The sequence below is a fragment of the Epinephelus lanceolatus genome, chromosome 4 (assembly GCF_041903045.1).
Source record: "Epinephelus lanceolatus isolate andai-2023 chromosome 4, ASM4190304v1, whole genome shotgun sequence".
Lineage (NCBI taxonomy): Eukaryota > Metazoa > Chordata > Actinopteri > Perciformes > Serranidae > Epinephelus > Epinephelus lanceolatus.
Genome location: NC_135737.1, coordinates 6,037,455 through 6,063,910, shown reverse-complemented (window position 1 = coordinate 6,063,910; position 26,456 = coordinate 6,037,455). Strand labels below are relative to the sequence as shown.

Here is a 26,456-nt window from a genome sequence, read left to right as displayed (position 1 = left end):
TGGGACGAGTCTGCCTGGAAGTGGCTTGTAGATGTTGATGATAGTAGTGTCTTGCACTTCTGTTCTGATCCACTCTACCTCTGTGCCCTACAGCTGACCTAGTCATATTGACTGCCCAGATAGCACACATACATCTGGCCGACGTCGGCCTGATGTTTCAAGTTTAGATCGTTAAGACGTAGCAGGGAGAGCGTTTGCTCATTGCCAAGATGTCGCTGAGACGTCGGCCTTTAATCGAAAATGACCACCACGCGATGTTCAAACGATCAATAAAGAAGCTGTGCTCAGTGGGCGCTCCTTCATTAATATTCATATGCTTCGTTAACGACGACCTTTATTCATTTAGGTCGGACCTTTCAAACTACAAATATTTCACCATTCAATGTGAGAAATCAATGCTAACATTCAAAAATAGCTGACTGTTACCCTATTTCGTGTGTAAGTGTGCACAATGAAGAGACAAAAGTCAATTTGACAAACTTTATTTTCAAATTTCCACAAACAATATCTGATGGCCAGTCTGCTTCTCCTGGCAGCCTGCAAGAGACAGAAAAGACAATGAGCACATAACTTCAAGAAACAAATCCCAACTTCACCACTGTATTTTTTTTTTAAGCATTTCAGCTGTCTTTTAGCCAGATTGAAGGCTTTGAGTCTGTCACTCTGCTTAATTTAGTGTTGAAACTGTTAAATAACGGGATCCGGCGTTAACTTCGTTAACTGTTAAAGGGAAATTTAGGTTTATTTCAACCTGTCTCCTATCGTCCTAAATTTGTTTGAAGTAACTAGTGACATAAAAATAATAGTTAGCATGTTAGCCGTTAGCCTAGATACAGCCGGGGCGCATAGTAGCGTCAGACCTGTTAAAACATAAGTGAACGGGCATACTTCAAGTGCAAAGTTAGTCCAAGCTTTTTTCCCACAAAGACCGCCTCATATTGTTAGGATAAATGTCAGAGAACATATAGAAAACGACATGTAAACGTGTTGTCTTACCTTACCGGTGTGCTGCCATGTTTGTTTATCATCTAGCTCTGCTTTCCAAAGCGTGCCTGAAATAAATCTTGCGAGCTTTAGATGAAGCCCAGCTGGATACTACTCCAGGTGGAGGTGTCTCGTCCTCGGTCACATCCAGACCTTGAAAATAAGGCTGCAACCGGTCCCATTCCTTGCAACAGAGGCATTCCTCTTCTGTGGGCACTGGGGCACAGCATTCACAGGTACACCACCAATCTCCAGAGCTACGCAGCCTTGCAGCAGCCATTCCTCCTCCCTCGTCCTCTACCTGTTGCGCCTCTCTCTCTCCTCCTCCGTTCTTCAATTTCACGAAGCTCTTCGTCAGTGAAATAAACCGAAATTTCCCTTTAACAGCAGCTCAACAATCAGTCCTTCATCTCGGAAAAACAGTGGTTTCAAAACTGCACTATTACCTGTACCCACCGGGTCAGTTTGCTTTGCAGAGGAGGAGACCTCGACAGTTAGCTTACCTGAAACCAACTGCGATGAGATGTTGTGTCCTGCGAGCTCAGTTCCAAACAAACACCGCAGAGATGAAATTCCGCCTCTGTGGCGACTTCCGTATGTGGGCAGACATTCTACGGCACTGGGCCGACCCAAAGCCGACGTAACAGAGACGTTTGATGAGCTGGAACAAAAGAGTATTAAATTTAAAGATATCCGGCCATGCGGCCGACGTTAATAAATTCAGGGCCGATGTGTCATCCTCAGGCCGACATCGGCCAGATGTATGTGTGCTATCTGGGTGGATTCCTGACTCTCAGGAGGAGCTCCCTTACTCTTTCTCTCTCTCCATTTCCCCTCACTTTACCTACCTTGCTCGAGGAATTATACAAAGGGGAAGGAATAGGAATGTTTTAAAATGCTGCTGTTGATAGTAGCCAAAGATGAGGAAAGAATCTCCTGTCTTTGTGTGTCCCATATGAGGGATGGTGATGGATGGAGGGTGGAAGCTAGGGCGCAACCTTGGTGTCCTTGGGGGAACAGACTGATGGTGTACATCTAAATCTGCACAGTTGCAATACAAGTAGTTCATACTGTCTTTTTTGTTATAGATTATTAGTGGGGCTGGAAATGCATTTGTCACAATTGTGGTAATAGAGCTCATTGAGTGTCCAAAACAGAAAGAGTTCAATCTCTGGTGAGCGTCACTTGGTAGAGAGTAGCCCCAGTTTATGCCTCATATTATTATAACATTCATGTATCAGAGCCAAGCATCTTTTGTTCCTGAAAAATAAATCAAGGCAAATAAATAATAATAATAATAATAATAATAATAATAATAATAAGGGGAAAAAAGAGTTTTTCTTTTTCCAGAAATGATATTCTAGCCTTTAAACCAGGCCATCATCTCATCCTGTTCTTCAGTATGGCCTGCTCAGTGACATTCCTTGTACTGGTAATTAGAATGTTGTATAAAGCTTCCCGTATATTTGTCCCATGGTGGCTGTGAGATCACCAGCCAGCCTGCTGTAATATAGGGAACTTTAATTCATTTCCTCATCTCACTTACACGCTGTTAACTCTCCAGTTGGCTATTTATTGTAGCTGCAGTCATAATAGTGGCAGTGGCTATCCTCATCATTAAGATGAATGGTGTCTGGCTCCAGCACTGGTATTAGCCACCAAATGATAGTGGTGTTTCTAAGCAGTGACATATGACACCTCTAATACCCTGCAGAGGCCAAGACACAGTGAAATAGAACAGGTGTGATATCCACTTCCACATTGTCCTGACCAAAAGACTCTTAGCAATGCCTGGATTTACCAGCCCAGTTGTCAGAAGAAAAATGTTGGCACTGTGTGTGTCTTCAAACCACAAATATGTTACACTTGCACATTTAATATGTATCATGCTAATGATTCTTAAGTGACATAGCGTATAGGCTAACTTTGTCATCAGAAAGTGGAGGGGATGGTAAAGTGCGTGACAGCTAGGCAAGATGCCTGCCAAGCTGCAGACCAATGTCCAAGACCAAAAAAACAACAAAAAACAATCGTGTTTAACACCAAATGTGGGTGGGGTTTTTTTTGTTTGTTTTTTTAGCCACCTGTCACTGTTTATCCAGTGGTGACAGGGCCACGGAAAGCAATTGTTTTTTTACAGAGACGTTGTTGTGTTTCCACCTGGGGTAGTGCTACCAAAAGTGGGTATAGTAAGCCAAAATGTTATCTGTTCTTAAAAAATAAAATGGTTTTTATGCCAAACCTAACCATACATTAACCATGGCGTTGTTGAAATGTAAAGTTTCAACATATCTGCTACATAATTGGCAAATGAAACATATTTGTGCAGTGATGTTTCCTGAGGGAGAACTTAACTTAAATAAATGCTTCACAAAAATACAGTAATTTACAAAGTACAGGAGAAATATCTTGTTGAGTACACACTCCTTTTCAGCTAGAATATGCACAGTATTTATCCCAGACATAAATTCATGTTCTCTCAAATATTACTCAACAAAACATCATCAGTAAACTCTTACAAAATGTACTTAAGCACATGAAAACATGTCACTAATACTGATAATAGTGCAATAGATACCACAATATGTGTACATGTGAATTCACAGTTTACACAAAATGGTGGTGACCCTCAACCAGACTACAGGTCGGTCTGTGCTACAAAGCGGGGACCTCACTCACACACACTTTACTACACTTGACAAAATCTAGCATGAATTTTCTCAAAATGTCACACAAACTCTATTGAAAACTCTTGACATGTTAACAAGTGATGACAGTCATGTTTAATTCTCTTTAAATGACAACATACCTGAAAAAGGGGGAATGAAAATCACGAGAGCGATGTCACTTTTCCTCAGCGAGAAAATACAGCGAGTTGGCAATCAATCTCAGGATCATAGATTAAGAACATCTTGTAGAGCACAGAAAAAACAATTTTACATCTTAAATTAATGGATAAGAATAAAGCAAACAATATAATATAAACAATCTCTTGGCATGTAAACTATTTTATTCAGTTTAATGATTTTAGTCAGCTCTTATGAACTGTTCCTCATTAATGGATGTTTTTAACCTTTTTCCAGATTTTAACATTACAAATCATGAACCTCCTAGGCTTTTTATTTAACAGGCCCTGAGTATTATTCTTTAACTGGTCACACTCACAGAAATGTGCAATGCCAACACTTTCCTTGTGATTAGATTGGATATACTTTTCTGCCCAATATTTTACTCAACTGTTTACTGTAATTACTTGTGTGTTGTTTTTTTCTTTACATTATCCCACATAGGGAGGCTAATATAGTCTTCACAGATTCCCCTGGTTCTAAGTAACTCAGTCCTGATTTGTAACACAAGTTATTCCAGGTCCAAATTATATGTAGTTCAGTGGGGTCAGATATGGTCCCTTTTATTTGCCTCTAGTGTTTGTGTGTGTCATGTGACTAATATTCTCATGAACACCAGTGAATCCTGTCAGCCCTGATCAAGTGGTGTCTCATTATCTTCACTTGTTTTTTTAGGGCATAAAGTGAGTGATATGTACAGTTACTCTTTTGCACTGTAGCTGCCAGTTAATTGGTGAAGCATCATGCCACTGCCAGTGTTGCTGTTCTCTCTTTGACTTTTCTTATATTTCCAATTTCACCTTGAATTGATATTACCCTGTAATTTTCCTAAATGCAGCATGTTGTCCTTTAATTTCGTGAAAAAGTTGTTTCAGAGCTACTCACACTGACAGGAAAATCTAAAATGCATGCTTGGCATGGTTTGCTGAGCATCAACAAGTATTTCTAGATCTCTCTTCTAAATCCACTTCTCAAATACATTTGAATTTGATTTTGGGTGAAAGGGGGGTGTCTTATGCCAGGGACCACAAGCTTTTTCATTTTAGATCTTCATATGCGAGTCTGAGCACTTGTGCTGTACACTAGGTTCTGTAGCATGATTTTAATCAGTCACTTAGCAGTAAATATCACTCCTAATGGGAACAGTGATGCTGTGTCTAAGACCGAAGAGTTGCTCTCTTGTCAGGTTTGCTCACATAGGCTATATGTGGCGTGCAAAAAAACAAAAAAAAAGAAATCAGTCAGAAATCGCAATTGTTCATTTCTAGATAAGCGTGGATTTATGCCACCTTGATTTTAGTCATTTTGGGGTTTTATTGAATTTTTATTTAAAGTCTTTGCTTTCAGAATATAAAACTCTTATTGTCAAGTTTAGACGATAAATACAATTATGAAGCTTGTGAATGCATGATGAAAATCTAGCAGTGAAGATTTAACAGCAGTCTGGTCTTACTCACCGCCACTCTCCCTGTCTCCCTCTATGTCTCCCTGAAATTATGAATAAAAAGCTTATAGTAACAAAACAGGGTTTGGAAAAGTGTCTTTTTCCTCTGATCTCAAATAAACAAAGTCTTGGCTTACACAATATTAAAACCTCTTAAAACTCACCGGGTCGTCATTGAGTTCTGAGCGGCTTGGCATTGTGCATCAAAATATAGTGTTAAATGTTTACACTTCTGTCATTATAGACATGCTACACACCATTAGCTTGATTATCCACAAATTCAATAGTAAACTTTATTTTTTAATATTTAAGAAACCGTGAGTGCCAAAGAATAATTATTTTAGATTTGCCAGCATGGTTAACTAGAGAGGTGACAAAAATGGTAATAATAATACTGCCTTTCAAGACACTCAAGGTCACCTTACTGTACATTCAAACCAGAAGCTTCCGAAGAGGCAAAGTCTCTCACGGACCATTGTCGGAACAAGTGTGCTGTAGGAACCAAAGTTACATGGCTTGTTCTCTGGGACCGGCTTAATCGAAGCACGTCAGCATTCCGATTGGTTGCTGCCTAACCGTGTCAGAGCTCATTACCATAAAGTTAAACGAGTTTTAACTCCCCTCCAGACGCGCTCCGGTTGCTTTGGTCACCCAAGACGCACCGCTGATGACCGGGCGCCCAAGTCACCCAAGTCGCCAGGCTTTCATTGAAAATGAATGACTTCCGGCGCTTTGGAAGCTCTGGTTGCTGTTGGTGTGAATATACAGTTACAGGCAAAAATAGAGTAAATAACAACATATTAATTAAGTCAACTAAATAAGAAATAAAAGTAACATGTGAAGACCATTGTTAACTACTTTCTTCATCAAATGTACTGCAGTTCTTCCAACACAAACATTGTTTTCTTGTCTTTCTGCATTTTCCTCTTTTCGTGTGTTTTCATTACCTTGCTGGCAAAATTCAAATGTCCTTAAGCTTTTCTGTGTATTTTTCACCCAGGGACAGCCCTGAGGGTATCACATGCACTCCCATTTTGGAAGGCCAATGTACTCTGTCACATGTCTTTGCAGCTACCGCACTGTAAACTTTGAAGGCCTTTTTCTCAAAATCATGGCCTGAAGGAAGTCATTATGTAATGTGAAAGTATTTTGCTTAATATTTGGAGTACAAAAACAATACTGATATCATAAGAAGGCTAATAGTCACATAATCACAAAGTCACATTATGCAGAGGCAAATGAACTGAGTGTACAGTTAGGGTGGGGGTTGGGTAATGGATACAATATTGTATCACAATATTCAATGTGGCAATTTTGTATCAATACACAGATCCTTAGTGTTGATTCTTTATTATATAAAATATACTTTTGGTATCCAACTAGAATAATAAAATCAATTGCTTTTTCAGTCTACTACATACATTTGCTGCAATAGAAATAACTGAAGTGAGATAAACAGACTAAAACTGCCCTATTATATAATACAGATGCTGACAAATTTTTCCTTTAGGGATATAATTTGGGGTTGAAAAAAGGTAAGAAATTGCAATATATTGCGATGTTACTGCAATGTTCAGCGTGCTTGTATTGTAAATAATGTATCGTGATAATATCGTGTTGGTGGTGACTCCAGTGAGTCCCACCCCTAGAGTCCAGATCATTTCTTCATCTGGTGAAATCTGGACTGTTTCAAACCCCTGCTGAACTGTGACAGTGGGACTTGCTGCTAGTGAAGACTTTAGAGAGTATCATTACATTGCATTTCATAATCTTTAGTTGCACCCCCTCCACTATACTTTCCACATTACAGAGGAAGGGCTGGAGAACAGGTTCATGTCCTTCTCAGTGGCAGAGAAATCTTGAAAGTGCCTGTTAAATTCTGTGATCGGTGATGTGAGCACAGTCGCATATTTATATCCATTGTCCACTTTTAACTTCCTTGTTACTGCTGCCATGCCTAGTGGTTGGATGGTAAGGCCTATGTGATATAGATTTGAGTCGAGCTTCATTTGCTGGCGGAACCCTGCTTTATACAATTACACACGCACACGCACACACGCGCGCGCACACACACACACACGCTGCTTCATAATCCTTATTTTGTTGTGTAAAATGTTGCTAACCTCCTTCATTCTCCTTCTCTCTGTGTCTTTTTCTCCCTCCAGATGGTCACAAGAACAAAGAAAATATTTGTAGGAGGATTATCAGCCAACACAGTAATTGAAGATGTGAAGCAATATTTTGAACAGTTTGGCAAGGTAAGACCATTTGGAGTGTTTAGTCCTCTGGGCTGCTCTGTGTTTGTGTGTGAGGGCTTGTGAGGTGTGCCTTTTGAAGGTTCAAAGCAGTTTAATAAGTTCAGTGTTGCTGTGTGAGCTCTGAGGCAGACTGCCGCTGGTTCTCTAGCGAGTTTGATTTCCTCGTGCTGTTGTGGCAACACTGTGTACACTCAGCCAAGAGAATGGACCCTGGACACCAGTCTGATGGGATGTGTATGTACCCTGTCCTTAGATGAGTTAATTTCATCCAGCTGCCCGGAGTCAGATGAGAAGAAACATATCAGTTTCATCTCTGTGAGTCCAGTGCAGAGAGAGGTACAAGACATGTTCAGTTGAGCCCAACACAAAGGCTGGAAGCCTACACAGCTCCATCAAACATTTTTGGGTTTGTTTGTTTTTTCATCCTAAGTATCCAGTACAGTTTAACATTGTGGTTTGGCAAGGATAACACTTTGTTTTTCTGGGCTGATATTTTGTTTAGGATTGTTGAGGATGTTTATTGTGTTATTGACATCGGTGCTGAAGGCTATTATATGTGTAACCATTTTCATGGTTTTCATTTTCAATTAAGCATTTTGCCTCAATCCTGCTCCTTCTTCAACCGGTTAGTATAAGCTACAAATATCAGTATAAACCTGTGTGTGAGAGTGTGTCCTTTTGTGCTTGTAGTTGTGAGGCTTGTATAGTGAGGACCATGTTTTAAACCAACAGTGCAAGGACATTTTTAGAAAGTGAGCATTTGGTCAGTCCTTACTCCTTCAGAGTTTTAGGGTCCAGGTTACAATAAGGTTAGGGCCTGTGTCTTCAACAGGGGGTCTGTGACCTCTAGGGGGTTGTCTGATTTACTGCAGGGGAGATGCCAAATTATTGTTTGGTAATCAAATTTAATTTTTGGTAACACTTTATATTAAGGTACTGTAATAAGTGCTAATTAGTGCTTAATAAGCAGTTAATTAACAGTTAATGAGCACTTATAAGACGGTATAAGATGCTTATTAACATTAATAAGACTAGACTAAGTGATTATTACAGCATAACTGACTGAGTTATTATTGCTTATAGGAGCATTATGAGCTCTTAATAGAAACTTTGTTAACAGTTTATAAACCTATACTAAATATTAATAAGATGTCTGTTTACATTGATTATAATTTATAAGGGTTAATTATGTAAGGGATAATGTATAATGAGCCAGTGAATACTGGGAAAATATAGAATAGAACCCCAACGCGCAGCTATCAGTTAAATAAATAATTTGAGACAGAATATTGATTAATTATACGATTTTTATTGATTTATGAATTAAATCGGGAGGTGAGGAAAAAAAACTGCCGGCAACGGCTGAATCTCCTTGTCAGGGCAGCGTCCCTAGCAACGCTGGGCTACATAGCAACGGTCATTACACAGTAATATCAGGTCTCTGAATGCCGCGACTAACCAATCAGAATACAGCATTTAATAGAGCCGTGTAATAAAGAATAATAAACACATTTATTACTGGTTTATAAGACACTATAAGACCCTATAAGATGAAATTAATAAGGTGTTTATTAACATTAATGAGACTATAAGAAGTTAATATAAATGCCATATTATGGTTAATAAATGCTTAATTATGCACTTATTAATAGTTAATAATGATCCTTTGCAGCTACCGGATCTAAAGTAGGAACAGTGTCGTATAAAAGTTAATAAACTATTAATATGCCTTTATTAACAGCTCATAATGCATCCTTGCAGCTACTGGATCTAAAGTGGGAACAGTGTCTTGTTGACATTCATAAACTCTTTATTATGCACTCACTGAAGTTAATAATTATGTTAATTATGCACCTATTGCAACATCCAGATAACAATCATTATTTCAACATTAAAGAATTCTGATTCTTTCACTCTAGTATGTTATTATTTTCTTTAGCAAAGGATCATGGGAATCTCATTTCCTCAAAATGGCATACTAAGACAAACATGAGTTATTTGAACTTAAACATTTGAGCAAATTGATTCAGAGTTAGCTGCTTTATTCACTCGTGATGAGACTTCAGCCTACCAGTGGTGGTGAAAACACAACATAAGGATATACAGTCAGGTCCATAATTATTTGGACAATGATACAGTTGTCATCATTTTGGCTCTGTACACCACCACAATGGGTTTTAAATGAAACAATGAATACCTGCTTAAAGTGCAGACTCTCAGCTTTCATTTAAGGCTTTTTTCAAAAATGTAGTATGAACCGTGTAGGAATTACAACCATTTCTTCACACAGTCCCCCAACTTTAAGGGCTCATAAGTATTTGGACAAACTAACATAATCATCAATTAAACAGTCAGTTTTAATACTTGGTTGCAAATCCTTTACAGTCAATGACTGCCTGAAGTGTTGGACACATAGGCATCATCAGATGCTGGGTTTCTTCCCTGGTGATGCTCTGCCAGCCCTTTACTGCAGCCGTCTGCACTTCCTGCTTGTGTTTTGGGTGTTTTGCCCTCAGTTTTGGCTTCAGCAAGAGAAACGCATGCTCAGTTGGATTCAAGTCAGATGATATGACTTGGCCATTGCAGAACATTCCACTTCTTTGCCTTAAAAATGTCTTTGGTTGCTTTTGCAGTATGCTACAGGTCCATGTCCATCTGCACTGTGAAGCATCGTCCAATGAGTTTTGAAGCATTTGGTTGAATCTGAGCAGATAATGTAGCCCCAAACACTTCAGAATTCATCCTGATGCTCTTCTCAGCAGTCACATCATCAATAAATACAAGAGAACTAGTTCCACTGGCAGCCATACATGGCCATGACATAACAGTACCTCCATCATGCTTCACTGATGAGGTGGTGTGCTTTGGATCATGAGCAGTTCCTTCCCTTCTTCCTTCTCTTGTCTTCCCATCATTCTGGTAGTTGATCTTTGTTTTATCTGTCCATAGTATGCTGTTCCACAACTGTACAGGCTTTTTAGATGGTTTTTGACAAACTCTAATCTGGCCTTCCATTTTTAAGGCTAACCAATGGTTTGCATCTTGTGATAAACCCTCTGTATTTATTCTAGTGAAGTCTTGTCTTGCTGACAAGAGCAGCAGGATGAAAGCTGAAGTGTTTGGGGCACCATTATCTGCTCAGATTCAACCAAATGCTTCAAAACTCATTGGACGATGCTTCACAGTGCAGTTGGACATTGACCTGAAGCATATTGCAAAAGCAGCCAAAGACATTTTTAAGGCAAAGAAGTGGAATGTTGTGCAATGGCCAAGTCATATCATCTGACCTGAATCCAAATGAGCATGCGTTTCTCTTGCTGAAGCCAAAACTGAGGGCAAAACACCCAAAACACAAGCAGGAAGTGCAGACGGCTGCAGTAAAGGGCTGGCAGAGCATCACCAGGGAAGAAACCCAGCATCTGATGATGCCTATGTGTCCAACACTTCAGGCAGTCATTGACTGTAAAGGATTTGCAACCAAGTATTAAAACTGACTGTTTAATTGATGATTATGTTAGTTTGTCCAAATACTTATGAGCCCTTAAAGTCGGGGGACTGTGTGAAGAAATGGTTGTAATTCCTACATGGTTCATACTACATTTTTGAAAAAAGCCTTAAATGAAAGCTGAGAGTCTGCACTTTAAGCAGGTATTCATTGTTTCATTTAAAACCCATTGTGGTGGTGTACAGAGCCAAAATGACAACAACTGTATCATTGTCCAAATAATTATGGACCTGACTGTATTTCCTTTTCATATTGATTTTTAATGCAACCACTATTGTCAAAAACAGGAAAAAAGGATTGGAAACCCTAATAGTTGAGTTGAAAATGACAGATCTGAGTTCATTTTGGCTTTTTCAAAAGTTTTGTTACTTAGATTGACTGTTCGTGAATACAGTGTTCCATGAAGCTCCCTGTAACCCATCAGTTTTCTGAAAGTGAGTGACAAAAGTCTCAACATCGGCCAGACCAAAGGTGGCCAGGTCAGTGATGTCTTCAGGCCAGTTGCTTAGGTCAAACATGGTGGCAATGGCCTTCAAGACACCCTCATCAAGGTTGCCAAGCCGTGTGGTGAGGTTGTCACAGAAGCCATTGATTAGTTTATCTTTCACGTTGTGGAAGTCATCATCATCCACTTGTTTCCTGTTGAGTTTTACACCAGAGAAGGTGTTTCCGGGAAAATGTCCCACTTCATCCCGGAACTGCTTCAGATGCTAACCTGGAACTGTCTGAAATACAGAAGAAAAAACCTTTTACTGTCACGATTGCTAAACATACACCGTAGCATATAAATTCCTCTCTAGGGAGTTTATTTTGTTTACCTGCATGGCTACAAGAGCCAGAGTCGTCTTCTGCAGTCCATCTGACACCATCTGCAATGTCAGCCCATCCTTCTGAAAGATAAGGCTCAGAATTAAACCCATAAACACATTTAATCTAACTTCCCTTGTTTTTAATCCACAGCCTAGTACTGAATTACTCTCACAATGGTTTCACAAGAGTGATAATAAAACACTTACACACTGAGCCTGATACAAACTTCGATTGCCAAAATGTATGAAATGCTCCTTTAACCTTACTGACGGAGAGGAATGAAGTGAGGCTATGGCGTTAGTAAATCAGCAGGTGTTAGTATGAACATGACGCAGCCTAACACATTCACTCTGCTCATCCTGCTTCACACAATTTACTGTTACTGTAAACTGACACTTTAACTGACTGAACCGAGTACACCTCTTCTGATTAAGTGTAACTGTACCGTCATTATCATAAACATCAAAATTTAGAACACAAAGTCACATTTTATAACTTTGTAAGGCCATCATGTACATGATTAGCTGAGTTGCTAGCCTACTTTAACAAACTAACTTACCACAGGGGCAGAAACAGATGAAACATCGTCTTCAGAGTCCCAATGCCAAGTATCGCATCCTACTCCAACTGGAGCGGCACTGGAGGAGCTTGCATCAGTTGTTTCAACCATCTCAGCATTGCTAGGTTCTATGCTCTGATGTAGAGTGGCGAGCATAGCTGGCGAGTGGCACCCAGCATGACCGTCATGCAGTGAGTTGAGTTCCGTGTGTGTGCATGCGCACGCGTGTGGAGCCAGATCAGGTGCAGCAAAAGCCACTGAATTTTTGCTGTTCATAAGTTTTTATTGAATTATTCAAGCGACAAAAGCGACGTTCAGATACTTATACGTAATGACGTTGTAAATAACCATTTCGATATTTTTTTGCTGTCCCGGAATTGTCCCAGACACATCATCTTTGTGTCCCAGTAGCAATTTTTATAGTCCCCGGGACATCGGGACACCGTTAGTTTCGAGCCCTGAGAGTATATTAATAATTTATTAACCAAATATGACACTGTTTGATAGGGTCTTATAGTGTCTTATAACCAGTAATAAATGTGGTTATTGTTCTATAATTAACCCTTATAAATCATAATTAATGTAAATAGACATCTTATTAATTAATATTTAGGATAGCTTTATAAACTGTTATCAAGTTTCTATTAAGTGCTTATAATGCTCCTATATGCAATAATACCTGTGTTAATTGTGCTATAATTAACACTTATATAGTTTTATTAATGGTAATAAACATCTTATAAGGGCTAATTCATAGTTAATTGGTGCTTATTAAGCATTAATTAAGGCTTATTACAATACCTTAATATAAAGTGTGTTTTTCAGTGTTTTTTGGAAAAATAGAATACTTCTGAAAATACATATTAACTGTAATCAAACACATAATTAGCAAAGATACATTGGCCAATATGTGATAAGAAAACAACAAAACATAATTTCAAATCATGTGAGCTAGCTAATGCTAAATCACTGTGCAGCACCTGTCCGTAACAGCAAGACCGGCTGGATATTCTTGTGCACCACTGTAGATTGTTTTGTAACTTTCAGAGCAAGAGACTCTGAAATACTATCCACCTCAGAAACACACATGATTTATAAGGTCATTTCTGAAGTCACCATGAAAACCTCTCAGTCCATCTGTATACCTCTACTCTCTCTTCTTCTCTCAGACCTACCCAGGTTGTCCATCAACATGACACAGCTATCTAACACACTGATATTCATATTTAGCCAGTGTGCATGGCTGCGTGTGTGTGTGTTGGATAAGCCTAGTAAATAAGCTTAAGGTGTAAATGGAGAATTCAGTGTGTTGAGTGTTGAGAGGAAGGTGAGGAGGAGAGGAAAGGAAAGAAACAGAGCAGTGTGTTTGTGTTACCCTTTCTTTGGGGCCACTGTTGAGAGCAAGTAGGTGCTAACACTATAAATATGACCTCTGTGAAGAGGTTCATTCCTGTGATCAAAAATGATGGTTTGTTGGTTGGTCTTTGAATGGACAGAGGAAAAAAAGATGCCATTACATGGTGAGCATTATTTCTTTTTTAAGCACTGAACATGGTTCCAGTGAGCAGTCCAGTCAGCTGCAGATCTGAAAATGACATCTGAGGGCACTTTACTGTAGTGCTTTCAGTACTGTTTTTTGATACAGAAGTAACGTCACTGTGAAGTTCCACAGAGGTTTCTGAGGGTTCTTAAGGTGAGGAGGGAGCCTAGGGCACTGAAGTCACACAGTCTCTCTCCACAAAGGCTGCTCTCTCTGAGACACTGTGTGTGGGGGTGTGTGTGTGTGTGTGTGTGTGAGGAAACATGGTTTTCTGGGTACCTTGAGTCAGATTTATGTTAGTGTGTAAGCAAATGTGAATAAACTCACCTTGGAGATCAGACGCAACACCATTTCCTCTGCCTGAGCCAAACGCTGAGTCACCTTAATTGAGATGGCAGCTGCTACAGGCTTTTATTTATTTATTTATTTATTTATTTCGCTAATTTATTCTGAGATGCTGAACTAATCAGTTCTGGGTTAAACCAGAGCCAGGCACCGTGGCTGAACAGTCAAAGTAGCTAGGTCAGTTTTATCATGCTGCTCTCCAACTGAATGATTCAGCATGACAGTGATGCAATTATAAAAATATGTTAATATGTTTTATTCTAACTTTTCAGGTGCTAGTGATTTTTATTTTGATTCTATCTGATTCTAAAGCTCGACCTTTATAATTCATGTGTTCTCATCCTTACCCAGGTATTTGGTCCACCATTAATGAAGGTCCTTTCCAAACAGACACTTTGTATTGTAAGATCGATCTCTGTTAAGAGTTGCCATTCATTGCCAGTGTTGATTTTCATCAACTTGTGGATTTCCTACTGAAACATGGTGTACGCTTAAATCCAGAAAACGTCGTACACATAAAAACATCCAGATGTATGACTCTGTGTGTACGCATGAATCCAAGCACATTTCCTTTGTACATCCCAATCATCGTGGAATTGAGCGCACATGTTGGAGTACCTGACCCCTCCCCATCCACGTCCCCATTTAAATATGCAAATCATATTTAAATGAACCGTGCACCTGAGATTCCCTTCTCTGAACGAGCAGAAAACTAAAACACAAAAATGACTTGAAAAAGAAAAACTTCACAGAATCACATTCACATTTTATAGCAATGTGTGTGCAGTCGATAGCTCTGATAACATTAGGAAAACCGGCTCTCGCTGCACATTGTGCTTTAATGTTGGCCTGTTCAGCTGCATATGGGAATTTGATATACCTGGCTGCGGATAATTCTGTCCCACACAGCTGGCATGGCTTGGCTCAGGGTCGACTGGCACAGTCCCGATCGGTCGGTCAGCTCCCTCTGGAATGCCCGTGTTGCTAGGAGTGTGTGGTCAGCACCTGTATGGATACAGGCAGCGCATGGCTCCTCACCGTGTCGCACTGCAAGGCCGGCCACAGCTCTGCGTACAGTTCCAGGAGGATTGCCCTCGGGAACCTGAAGCAGCTGATGAGCCAGTTGTCATCATGTGCCAGTAAATCCTCTCTGTCTCTGAACACACGCTCTCTTCGTATTGCACCATTTACAATGTCTTAATACTGCTAAAGCAGCCATTGTTGTTAACGGTATTTTCGGCACCACTTTGCTAATGCTTTTATATCCACTCATCTAATTGCAGACACGTGGGTGTGTTAATTGTTCATCAGTGTTAATTGTTCATGTGTCTCTGATGTGCACATCACTCTGAGGACTCATTGTTTTCACATTTATTTATTATAACAGTTTCCCAGCATCACCTCTAAGTGTTGTACGCCAGCCATGAAGTTGGCGTGAGGCATTGCACATTTCCACGATCATTTCACTCTTGATACATCTGAACTTTGCCGTGGAAATGGACGTACACCACATTTTTGTGCGTACGCGCCCTTTGTACATGAGGCCCCAGATGACCAGTGATGAATGTCACATAATGTATGGGACAATGTCACATAAGATATGTCCCGCTCTGTTCTGTTAGTTACAAGGGTACTTATTTTCAGCCAAACTGTGATATTTTTGCTAAATCTGACCAAGGAATTTTGTTTTCAACTGTGACCATTTCACAATTTTAAGAATGTATTTAAAACTGTGACTGTTAACAGTCATACACAAGGTATTCTATCATCCACCAGTAGGGGCGCTAATTTAGGAAACGCTCTCATAGGTCGTATTACAGGGCTGTAAGTGCTGTACTGTAAGTGGGCCATTACTCACTGGTATGTAGAACTGGCCCTCTTCTACATTTTACTATTCAGTGTACCGTGACTTTTTCTTGCACACCAGCACTTCTCACGGGCTGCCAGTACTCTTTTCATGCCCCCTTCATATCAGGTTCTCTGGGTGATTCAAAATGGCCATAAATAAACTGCTTTATCCAGGGGGCACTGGGGGCATGAGATAGGCTATCCAGTGGACACTATGTGACACTCACCTGTTAATCTAAAACATACCTGCCTGCTTTTCTTTGTCTGCGATTAGTCTAAGTAAGGTTACATTACAGTAATTTAGGGCTGGCTTCAAAAGGGCACATAAAGAGAACAAGAAAAGAGTCAGAAGATGACACACCAGAGTCAAATTATGTGGCGATTTAAACTGTGGCTGTGCACTTCATATTGTGGGATGTGGAAACACTCATTTCATTAAATGTCCATGAAATCCTCATTCAAACCTAACACTATTCCTCACAGTTAAAAAGATTATTTCACTTCAGATTCACATGATAGTGAATGATGTAATTAATCTGAATAGAATGCAATACATAAATAAAAAAAAGCTTAATTTTTTTTTTTCAAATTTCATATCAGTTGATATTGTTTGAAGGAAACAGATGGTTAATTGTGGTTTCACAAATCTAAGGTAGATTTTGAACAAACAAGATTAAAATAATGTCAATAAATAAAACACTAAATAGACAAAGAAATCTTAATTCTGGTCCCGAGCATGTCAAACCCTTTGTGCAGACAACATTTTGTAAGTGTTTTAGCTGACAATGTAATGGAAAAAAAGATACAGATAAAACACAAGTCTCAACTATGGTCAATATTTTCAGTTCACATTACACAGTATTTAATTTCTTTCATTTCTCAATCAAAACAATAAAGAAAGACAGACTTGCCTGATGTTGTCAAGTAGCGTGGGATTTTTCCTTGTCAGTGCAAATCTATCTGTCCTGACTCAGGTAGAAATCATGTTCATGGACAAGGAAATATATCAAAGTTTTAGTCATGTTGCGTTAATCACATTTGTCTGCATTATATCATATCAATTAAATGAAATAGTCACATTACCTTATGAGTCAACTACCCACTCAGCTACTGTAGCTAAAGTTATATGGCAGATTCAAATTGTGTGGTAGCTCAGTGCTGTTATCCTTGGTCAAAACAATCACATTTAAAATAACTTTATGAGTGTGCTTAACATTGGTATAATGTTTTAGTGCCATTCACATTAACTCGGTGACCATATAGCATTGGTGTACGGTAAGGTGGCTTTTCTAGTTTTCTACCTCTGTTTGATTATGAATGGAAACTAGTGTTTAAAGTACATTAGTGCTGTCAGCACCCCCCTCCTCTGGTGTATGCCTGGTTTAAAGACAACCCATATTCCAAAAAAAAAAGTTTGGACGTTGTGTAAATCTATGATGAATGATAAATCCTTTTTGACTTTATTCGATTGAAGTCCAAAGACAAGATATAACTCATTACCTTTATTGTTTTTTGTAAATAAACACTCATTGAACACTCACTGAATCTGATGTTTGCAACACATTCCAAAAAAGTTGGGACAGGGGCATGTTTACCACTGTAACACAATCACCTTTAAACAGTGATGTAACACATCGTCTCAACTTTTTTGGAATCAAGGTTGTATATCAAACATCTATTGAACATTTTCTATATTTCTATCAAGACAAATTATATTGAGATAATTATCGTCATTTTATTGCCCAGCCCTATGTTCATACAGGCTACCTTTATTTGTTACATAGGGTGCATACAGACTACAATCCTGTCCATTCATCCATGATATAATTGTCAGTGAAACTTTCTCATAGTAGGAATGGCGGTATCACTAAAGAACCCAACACATAAATCAGCCAATACAACACATAAATCAGCCTTCATTAGTTGAAGGTCAGAGACTTTCAGCATACAGTTTATCAGCTCTTTCTGCTTTTCATATTTGAAATGCCTTTTGGACAGAAAAGCTTGAAGTCTAAAGCACAGCAGTGAGCAAGAATCGGAAATAGTTTAAATGAGGTTGAAATACTCGAGTGCCTCAGCTTTCAGTTTTCTCCACCCAATTCTCTGTGGAAATGAGAGGGAACAAATCAGAGAAGGTCAGTGACGGATGAAAAAGAAGAGACAACTGCTCTCCACTCCACAGGATTATTGCTGTCATGAGACTACCTTTAACATTTCTATGTGTATCTTCAGTGTTCATGCAAGCACAACCCACTCAACCCACTGAAATAACTTGACTGCTTAATATTTACCATCACTGCCCAGCAGGTGGCGTACCATGTAATGGTTTCCAGTGTTATCTCTGTCTTGAGATCATTTGTCTCATATTTGCAAGCTATCCTATGCAGCATGTATGAAGTAGAATGGTGTAAATACATACAATAGGTTATTATCTGAAATGTACCAAAGTACACAACTAAGATCCAAAGGCAGTTAAACATTATATATTTCAGATTATAAAATAAATAATGAGGTATTAACCACTGAAGGTGGTTTGATTGAATTTATCTTTCTTGTTTTGTTGGCATTTGTCTCCTACAACTGAGAGAGAAGTTTGCTTCTTTGCTATTTTTACAGGCCTAAAGGAAATTCAAAAAGTTATACCTCCATATAGGTTTGAAAGTCTGCAAAACTCAGGGTGTTGTACGTTTTGTTGGCTGCTCATGTCTGTTAGCATCCAACAAAATGCATGACTGTGTTAACAGAATAACTCCATTGTTAATGTTGTCATGGTTATGAGAATAACTACTTGGTTAAGGTTAGGGAGTAATTGTGGTCATGATTAAAATAAACTAACGTTGACTGTTGAAAAGAAATGGAAAATGAACAATGATCTCATGTGAAGTCACCCTTTTAGTTGACCCATCCATCCATCCATCCATCCTGACCACTATAACAACGCCACATCTCTTGACAGACAAGAGTCATCATTTAGGCAGCCGCTTAATGTTCTAGTCAGCTGATCATCAGAGGTGTGGACTCAAATCACGTGACTTGGACTTGATGACTTTAGACTCCACTTGGCAAAATAAAGACAGGCTTGCAACTCAAGTTGGACTTTAAACCAATGACTCGTGACTTCGCTTGGACTTGAGCCTTTTGACTTGAAAATACTTGATACCTTCCCCCAAACATTAAACAGTATTTTATTTAAAAATTGTCCCACCAATGAATTAATTTCCCTTCATTTCCTAAATGTCAACTGTCAAATAATTCTCCAGATCTACTTTGTTTGAACCAATCCCACAGCATCCAGTCAAGTTGCAGGAGAGAAGCATAGAAAAAAATGACACAACATTACTGAGTTCAAGTTGGAAATTATAATACCAAAGGTCATTTTGTTCATGTACAGAAACTACGGGTGTGGACTAACTACCACTAACTTCCAACAAACTCGTTTTTACAAATCAATGCAGATTTAAAAAAAAAAAAAGAAGAAGCAACATTTATGATTTTTGTAAATGTAATTTATTATTACTGTGCTGTTAAAATGGCATAATATTTGTCAAAGAGTGCATTATACCTTGTTTAGGACTCAACACTCAAAGTTTAGGACTTGGGACTTGACTCAGGACTTGCCATTCTTGACTTGGGACTTGAGTGCAAAGACTTGGTCCCAACTCTGGTGACCATAAACATAGGTTCTGTGTAGTCATTTGAACAAACAGCACATGTTTACATCTTTCCTGGAGGACCAGAGTTGAGTGACTGTGGGTCATATGGGCCTCTTTTCTTCCAAATGTAATCATTCCACTTTGTTTCCCACTGAACTTTTTACAGGAGTGTTAAATACTCAGATCAGATGATCCGTTTATGCTGCACAGTAAGAAATCACATTTAATAACTCTGGTTTTGTCTCCAGAGGGGCAGATACAGACATTTGAATGCACGATGAGCCATGTGGAACAATGTAGAGCTCCTTAAGAACAAGTTACTTGGACAGAGATTTGTAATGTGGAAGCTAACTGCTTCAGTTCCTCGTCTCCCCTGATATCACCTGTGGCAAGTCCCCCACAGGATCCTCCAGGCCAAACCATAACAGCTTGCTCTCAGTTTCTGCTACTGCATAGCCAGGATCTCTCATACCAGGGATCTGAATACCTTTGTGGCTCTCTAATGCAAAGTAATGCAAGGTTTAAATGTCTTATTTGACTGGCTCGGAGCAATGGGAGATGCTGCTGGCTAAATGATGTGTTAGGTTGGTTTGTGCTGCAGCCTACAGTCAGCCCCCAGGCTACTGGAGCTACTTATCAGCTGTGATCCCAGTCACATCATTGCAGCTGAGGAGGCTCTTACAGCACGTGCACATGAAAGCTAACAGGTGTTTGCCAGTGTGAATACAATCAGTCAGACTGGAACAAAACAAACTATTTCATATTCAGTCTGACCTCTGTTTGCTGTTTGTTGGTGGACTCTGAGGGAAGGGGCAGAGTCACATTTCACCTTCAGAAAAAGGTCAGCTGTTTTTTGGCTTAGTCATCCATTGTAACTGAGTGAACCTTTCCTCCCTTGCCTTCTTATCTGAGACCAGTTCATTGTATTGAAAGGCCTTCTGGGAATGTGGTGGGCTTTGCTCCATTCAGTCTGGTGTTCACCTGACCTTCCTCACACCACATTTCTTTAGCACATGAGCCGCTCTAATTCTCTACACATTAGCAAGACTCATGGGTGGAACAAAAATGTTTTGCCCTCTACCTACTCTGTGATTTTTTTAATCAGGTCATTTGCTGCTTGATTAAATGGTGGCTTCTCACTCCATATTTTGGAAAGTTAATCTATCCCACTAATAGCAGTTCTTGCTGATTGTCTGGAGTCCCGGAGTGAGCGCTGAGATGACTCAGTCTGAAGAAGGTGGATCTTCCGAATGACATCACAGTTTAAATCTGTTGTCACTGATGTGACAATTCTTCACATTTATACATGTCTGTAAGAGAGGCTACTTCCCTGCCTTTATTTATTTCACAAATTAAAGCTGAACTACAGCTTTCTAGATTTTGTAGTGCTTGCATTGTTTCTAGTGTGTATTATAATACTGATATCCAGCATCCAGAAAGCATTCTTGACTGTGATTAGGGGTATGATGATAATGGGTATGCAGCAGAGCCGAGTATCATCAGCTGCACCAAAATGCCCATAATCAAAGCAAACAATGTCTTCTCAGGTACCCTGCCTGTGATGGTTACTAATGCATTATCGTTGGCTGCCACGTGGTGGATAAAAGGATAAGGACAAATGAAACAAAATGCTAGTTGTGCATCACTCTCTGGAAATCTCTGGGGTTGAAGTTAAGGCAATTAAGGTAATCTGTGAAATTACAAAACTTTTCAATATTGTTTTTATAACATTTGACTATCAAGCCTCCCTCACTGTGGTACTGCTGTTTAGTTTCTGGCTAAATTCTTTCTTTTTTATTCCTCTGTCCACTTGGACTCAAGGATGATATAAATAGATTTTGGTAATCATAGGTCAAAGGTCAAGGTGGTTATGACCCCATGTTTCCCATTCTCGTGAACACAATATCTCAGTTGAGGGAATTTTTTCAAGTTTGGCACGGACATCCACTTGGACTTAGGGATGAACTGATAAAAATTTGGTGGACAAAGGTCAGAGGTCACTTTGACCTTGTGCAAATACAAGGTTTGCAACTAGCTTTCCAGCAACAAGGAGAACCAAATTGAGTTAGCACCCCAATGTCTAACTCTGCAATGACCCAGAACGACGGGCCTCCTCGGATCTGCACCTTTGGAACAACGATACGACAAAGACTGAACCTGGAACCACAGCTCTTTCCAACTTTCCTCGGCCGGCTAACAAAAGCAATATCCCTCAAACCAACCCTTGCCTCCATCCACTCAAGGATTGGTAACGAAACAACTGGGCATAGCATTATCACAGCTGTACAGGCTAAGCAAGACTCTTTAACTTGTTGATTGTGATTTAATGCTGTTTACTGTCATTGTTGTGATTGTTTGCAGTTAGCTTTGGCGAAGTCAACTAACCAATGACCTAAGTGTTTAGTTTGCTAATGCTTCTCACAGACAGTCTTGCATGCAACTAAACATCACCTGCACTAAACCAGACCCTTTGCAACATAAATCGATTCACATAGACTCATTTACAAATTTGCTTTCAACAGAGCTACACCCAAAGAGGCGGCTCAAAGTTCCCGCTTTTTCCTTTGTCTTTGTCCTGACCACACAGTTAAGCGAAACCTCCCCCGATCTGAAGCCCGCTTTGATTCGACCATCTTGTAGTTCTCTCTCTCTCTCTCTCTCTCTCTCTCTCTCTCTCTCTCTCTCTCTCTCTCTCACTTCTACGTAGTTAGTTAGAATTTGAATAGAATAGAATAGAAATAACTTTATTAATCCCAGAAGGGAAATTCAGCTGTCCAGCAGCTCATAATTAAATAGACATGAAATAAAATACATTAAAATGAAGAAGAAAAAATACAAAAACAAAAAATAAACAAACAGACATTAAATTAAGATAAAATTATCCATTACACAGTCCAGCCAGTTATGGCTAATGTGATGTTTGTAAGTGTGTGTGTGACTGGATTCAGGAGGTGTAAATTGTCTTATTGCCATGGGGACGAATGATCTCCTGAAACGCTCTGTTCTGCAATGCAGTGAGATGAGCTGACTCCTTTGTCACTCCACAAGGCTGTGGAGACTGTCTGCTGTTGTCCATTATAGCTTTCAGTTTGTTCAATGTGCCTCTCTCCACCACAGTTCTTAGTGGGTCCAGTCTCCTGCCGAGCACTGAGCCAGCCTGACATAATGAGGCTGCTCTGTCAGGCAGTCTGTTATCCAGGAGGTCAGGAAGTAATCTATTCCCATCCCCTCCAACTGGTCTCTCAGTATGGGGGGGCTGGGTTGTTTTAAACATACTTGAAAAGTCAAGTAAAAAGAAGTAGGTGTAGGCCCAGTGCACCATGGAAAGAACCACATCTTCCACTCCAATGTGCTTCTGATAGGCAAAATGGAGGGGGTCCACCGCATCAGTGACCAAGATGTTTTCCACTGCACCGGGCGTCTGCCTGTTTGAAGACTCCTGTTAAAGAGCCACTGAAGGGGCTCCTAGCTTTCAGGAGCCTTGGACACACTCCATCTGGGCCCGCAGCTTTCCCTGTACGCAGTCTCCTAAGCTCTACCCTCATCTCGTCTGCTGTAAAGGACAGTGGTAGTTGGCCATCGGTGGTAGATATTGTAGCTGTAGCTGCAGTAGTGGGTGAGGGGCTACTTCCAGGAGACAGTGGAGCAGGAGCAGCAGCAGCAGATGACACTGTGGAAGGGTGAATACTGCCCTCTCCATCAAACCTGTTAAAGAACAGGTTGAAGTTGTTGGCTTTGTCCACGTCACCATCCATAACCTGGCTATTCTTCTTTTAAAAGTCTGGGATGTTCCTCATTCCCTTCCACACCTCTCTAATGTTGTTCTGCTGCAGCTTACTCTCCACCTTTCTTTTGTATTCCACCTTTGCCTGTCTCAGTCTCCTCTTCAGCTCATGCTGAACCTCCCTGAGCCTCTCCTTGTCCCCCTTCTTGAATGCCGGCTTTTTCTGGTTGCGGAGCTGCTTGACATTATTGCTGACCCAGGGTTTATTGTTGGGGAAGCAGCGTACAGTCTTTACTGGAATCACAGTGTCCCTACAGAAGTTTATATAATCTGTTAGAATATCCACACTACTGTCCATGTCCATGTTGTTGTCCTGTCGCTCCAGTAGTACAGCCCAGTCTGTACATTCTAAACACTTCCACGTCCTGATTACGCGGGTGGTAACGGGCAACGCTAATACACAGGGTTTTTATGTAGGCTGGAGAGAGACCAGGGGCCTCATTTATAAAAGAGTGCTTAGGATTCATACTAAGAGTTGACGTGCGCCCAAAAGCTGAAAATGGCGTGCGCCAAAAAATAATCTGATTTATAAAACCATGCGCACGCACACTTGCACGCAATGTTCTCTTTATAAATGACAGACCTCCTAGAGTTGTGCGCACCCAGATCCACCTCATATTCCGCCCTCTACACGCCCTAGTTCAACCATAAATGGTCATGCAAATCACCTCAAGAATGCAATCTGCATATTAATAAGCCGGCATGGGAGTGTTCTCTCGTTGTGAGTCACGGCGACAGGTGTGAGAAACAAACCAAAAAACGGAATTTCTCCGAGACTGAGCTAGAGACCCTTTAACGGGAGGTGGAGGACTGAAGAAAGATTTTATTTGGTGGCCACAGCAGCGGGATCACTAATAAAGGAAAGCAAAAAAAGTGGCAACACATCAACGCTGTTGATGCTGTCAGCTGTGTCTGTGGGACTGCACGGACAGTGACAGAACAAAAAAAAAGTGGTCTGATCTAAAGGTAGACCAAATAGTTTCTACTCCTTTACCAACATGTAGTTAATGTGTTGCTTTTAAATTTGAGGATGTTTGACATTGATGTGCGACATAAAGAATCACATTTATTAAAGGTGGAGGCAAAAAGGAGTATGTGCCAGTGCCATCTTGCGCAATTACGCACGAGGGTCACCGCAGTATTTATATGTTTATGGCAATTAGTCTGATCAGACACCTGGCCTGAATTACAGCATGAACCAGTGGTATCCCTGTCCCAAAATACAATGTGTAATTTGAAATACAATTCAAATATGAAAGTGTAACAGGCGAACACGTTTCTTCATGCAGGTTTTGTCAACAGCACATGTCTACGTAGGGCTGATGAAATGAGTCTAACGGTTGTGCTTAATGGCTGTATTTCGAGACATGATAAATGCACTGGAAATATTAAGCTAAATAAATAAATATATTCCATGCAGTCGCGCCGTCCTCTCGCCCTCCTGCACTCACAGAGTGGACAATTAGACGTTAGAGGCAGTGCGGATTAAATACGTATTTAGAAAGAATTTCAATTCAGGATTTGAGTTGGATTTTACAACGTTTTTATGAAACAATTATCACTCACTCCAAGCACAAAATAAGGCTGCTGGACTTAATTTCAATGGTAACGTGGATCTAAGGTGGATATAGCGTGACATTAAATTTGTGTGAGACATCAATAAAAATCTGACTCCACTTCTCCACCTCGCCGTCTGCGTCGCCACCTCCCAGTGTCTCCAAAATGTGCGCACGCATGACTCAGAGTTTGCTTACAGGTGCGCACATTCTCCCGCCAAGTTTATTTTTATAAATCACAACCTTTGCGTGGGAAGTGGCGTACACCACTTTCAAGCCCCATAATGACTGATGGCAGGAAAGCCTTGTATCTCCACCACCTAGCTTTTAGCTTTGCTCCTGCTCTGCAGCCTCGAAACAGCTTCCTCAGCTCCGCCGGTATCGGGTGATATAATAACTTTAGTTTTATAATAATTATTATTACTGATTATTAATAATTTCAGATAGCCAATTTGACATTTTAATTAGAGATCTATTATTATATAACAAATAGTATCCCCGCTTTTTATAATACCCAGAAGATGTGGAAGATGTGGCCAATATGGTTTGTCAGGTTATTTTTAATATGACAGCATAGTCTCTGTCAAAACTACAGTAGCTGCAAAATGCTATGTCAGTAATAACAAAACAGCTCACTGCGGTTTAACGCTGATCATCTGACAGCCACCATGTGAGAAAACTGAGCTGCTCAAACTGCAAGACACTCAGTACATTTACACGACATTAGAGAAAATCAATCTATTGTGTTAGTACAGCCGGACTTTTCAAATACTTGTAAACATGTTACTCCTACTGAAATCGTACTACCTCAAATTTCTCAAAGTCAGACTAACACACCCGGATAATACGGTTGTGAGTGGAATTATATGCATGTATACAGTTAATCGGCGCTCAGCGCATGCTCCACAGTGTCTGCCCTGGGCTTTGACCCAGAAGTCAAGTGGCATTAAATGAAGAAGAACAAGAAGAAGAGGCTGGTAACAACATGGGGAAATCTACATCCACAGTCGTGCATTGCTGGACGGACGAAATGTACAGTGCTGTAAAGTTGTCCACCATGGTACCAGTTTGCAGCTAGTTAACCGTAGCTAACTTATTTGTCAACTGTTTCGTCTGTGACATGATAGGTCAACCGGAAAATGGTTCAATACTAACAAGCTGAAAAGGGGTGTGTTCCCACCTACTGTAGCGAAGTCAGACATACTTCGATCAATAAATTGATTCCCCTCTTGTGCTTGTAGACTGGGACAAGGACAGTAGTCCAGTTTAATGGCCAAGTTGAGCTATAACCATAGCTTGATTTAACTGTGCATGTAAATGTACT

At 40.1% G+C, this 26,456-nt stretch overlaps 1 protein-coding gene across 4 annotated transcripts in view; it reads left to right on the top strand.

Annotated features, from left to right (window-relative positions):
• LOC117259582 (RNA-binding protein Musashi homolog 2-like) overlaps positions 1-26,456 on the top strand; it is a 506,563-nt gene that overhangs the window by 138,793 nt on the left and 341,314 nt on the right. For all 4 annotated transcript variants that reach the window (XM_078166887.1, XM_033630996.2, XM_033630994.2 and 1 more), the window contains exon 6: positions 7,440-7,532. In XM_078166887.1, coding sequence (XP_078023013.1) covers positions 7,440-7,532 — 93 coding nt within the window. The remainder of the gene's footprint in view (positions 1-7,439; positions 7,533-26,456) is intronic.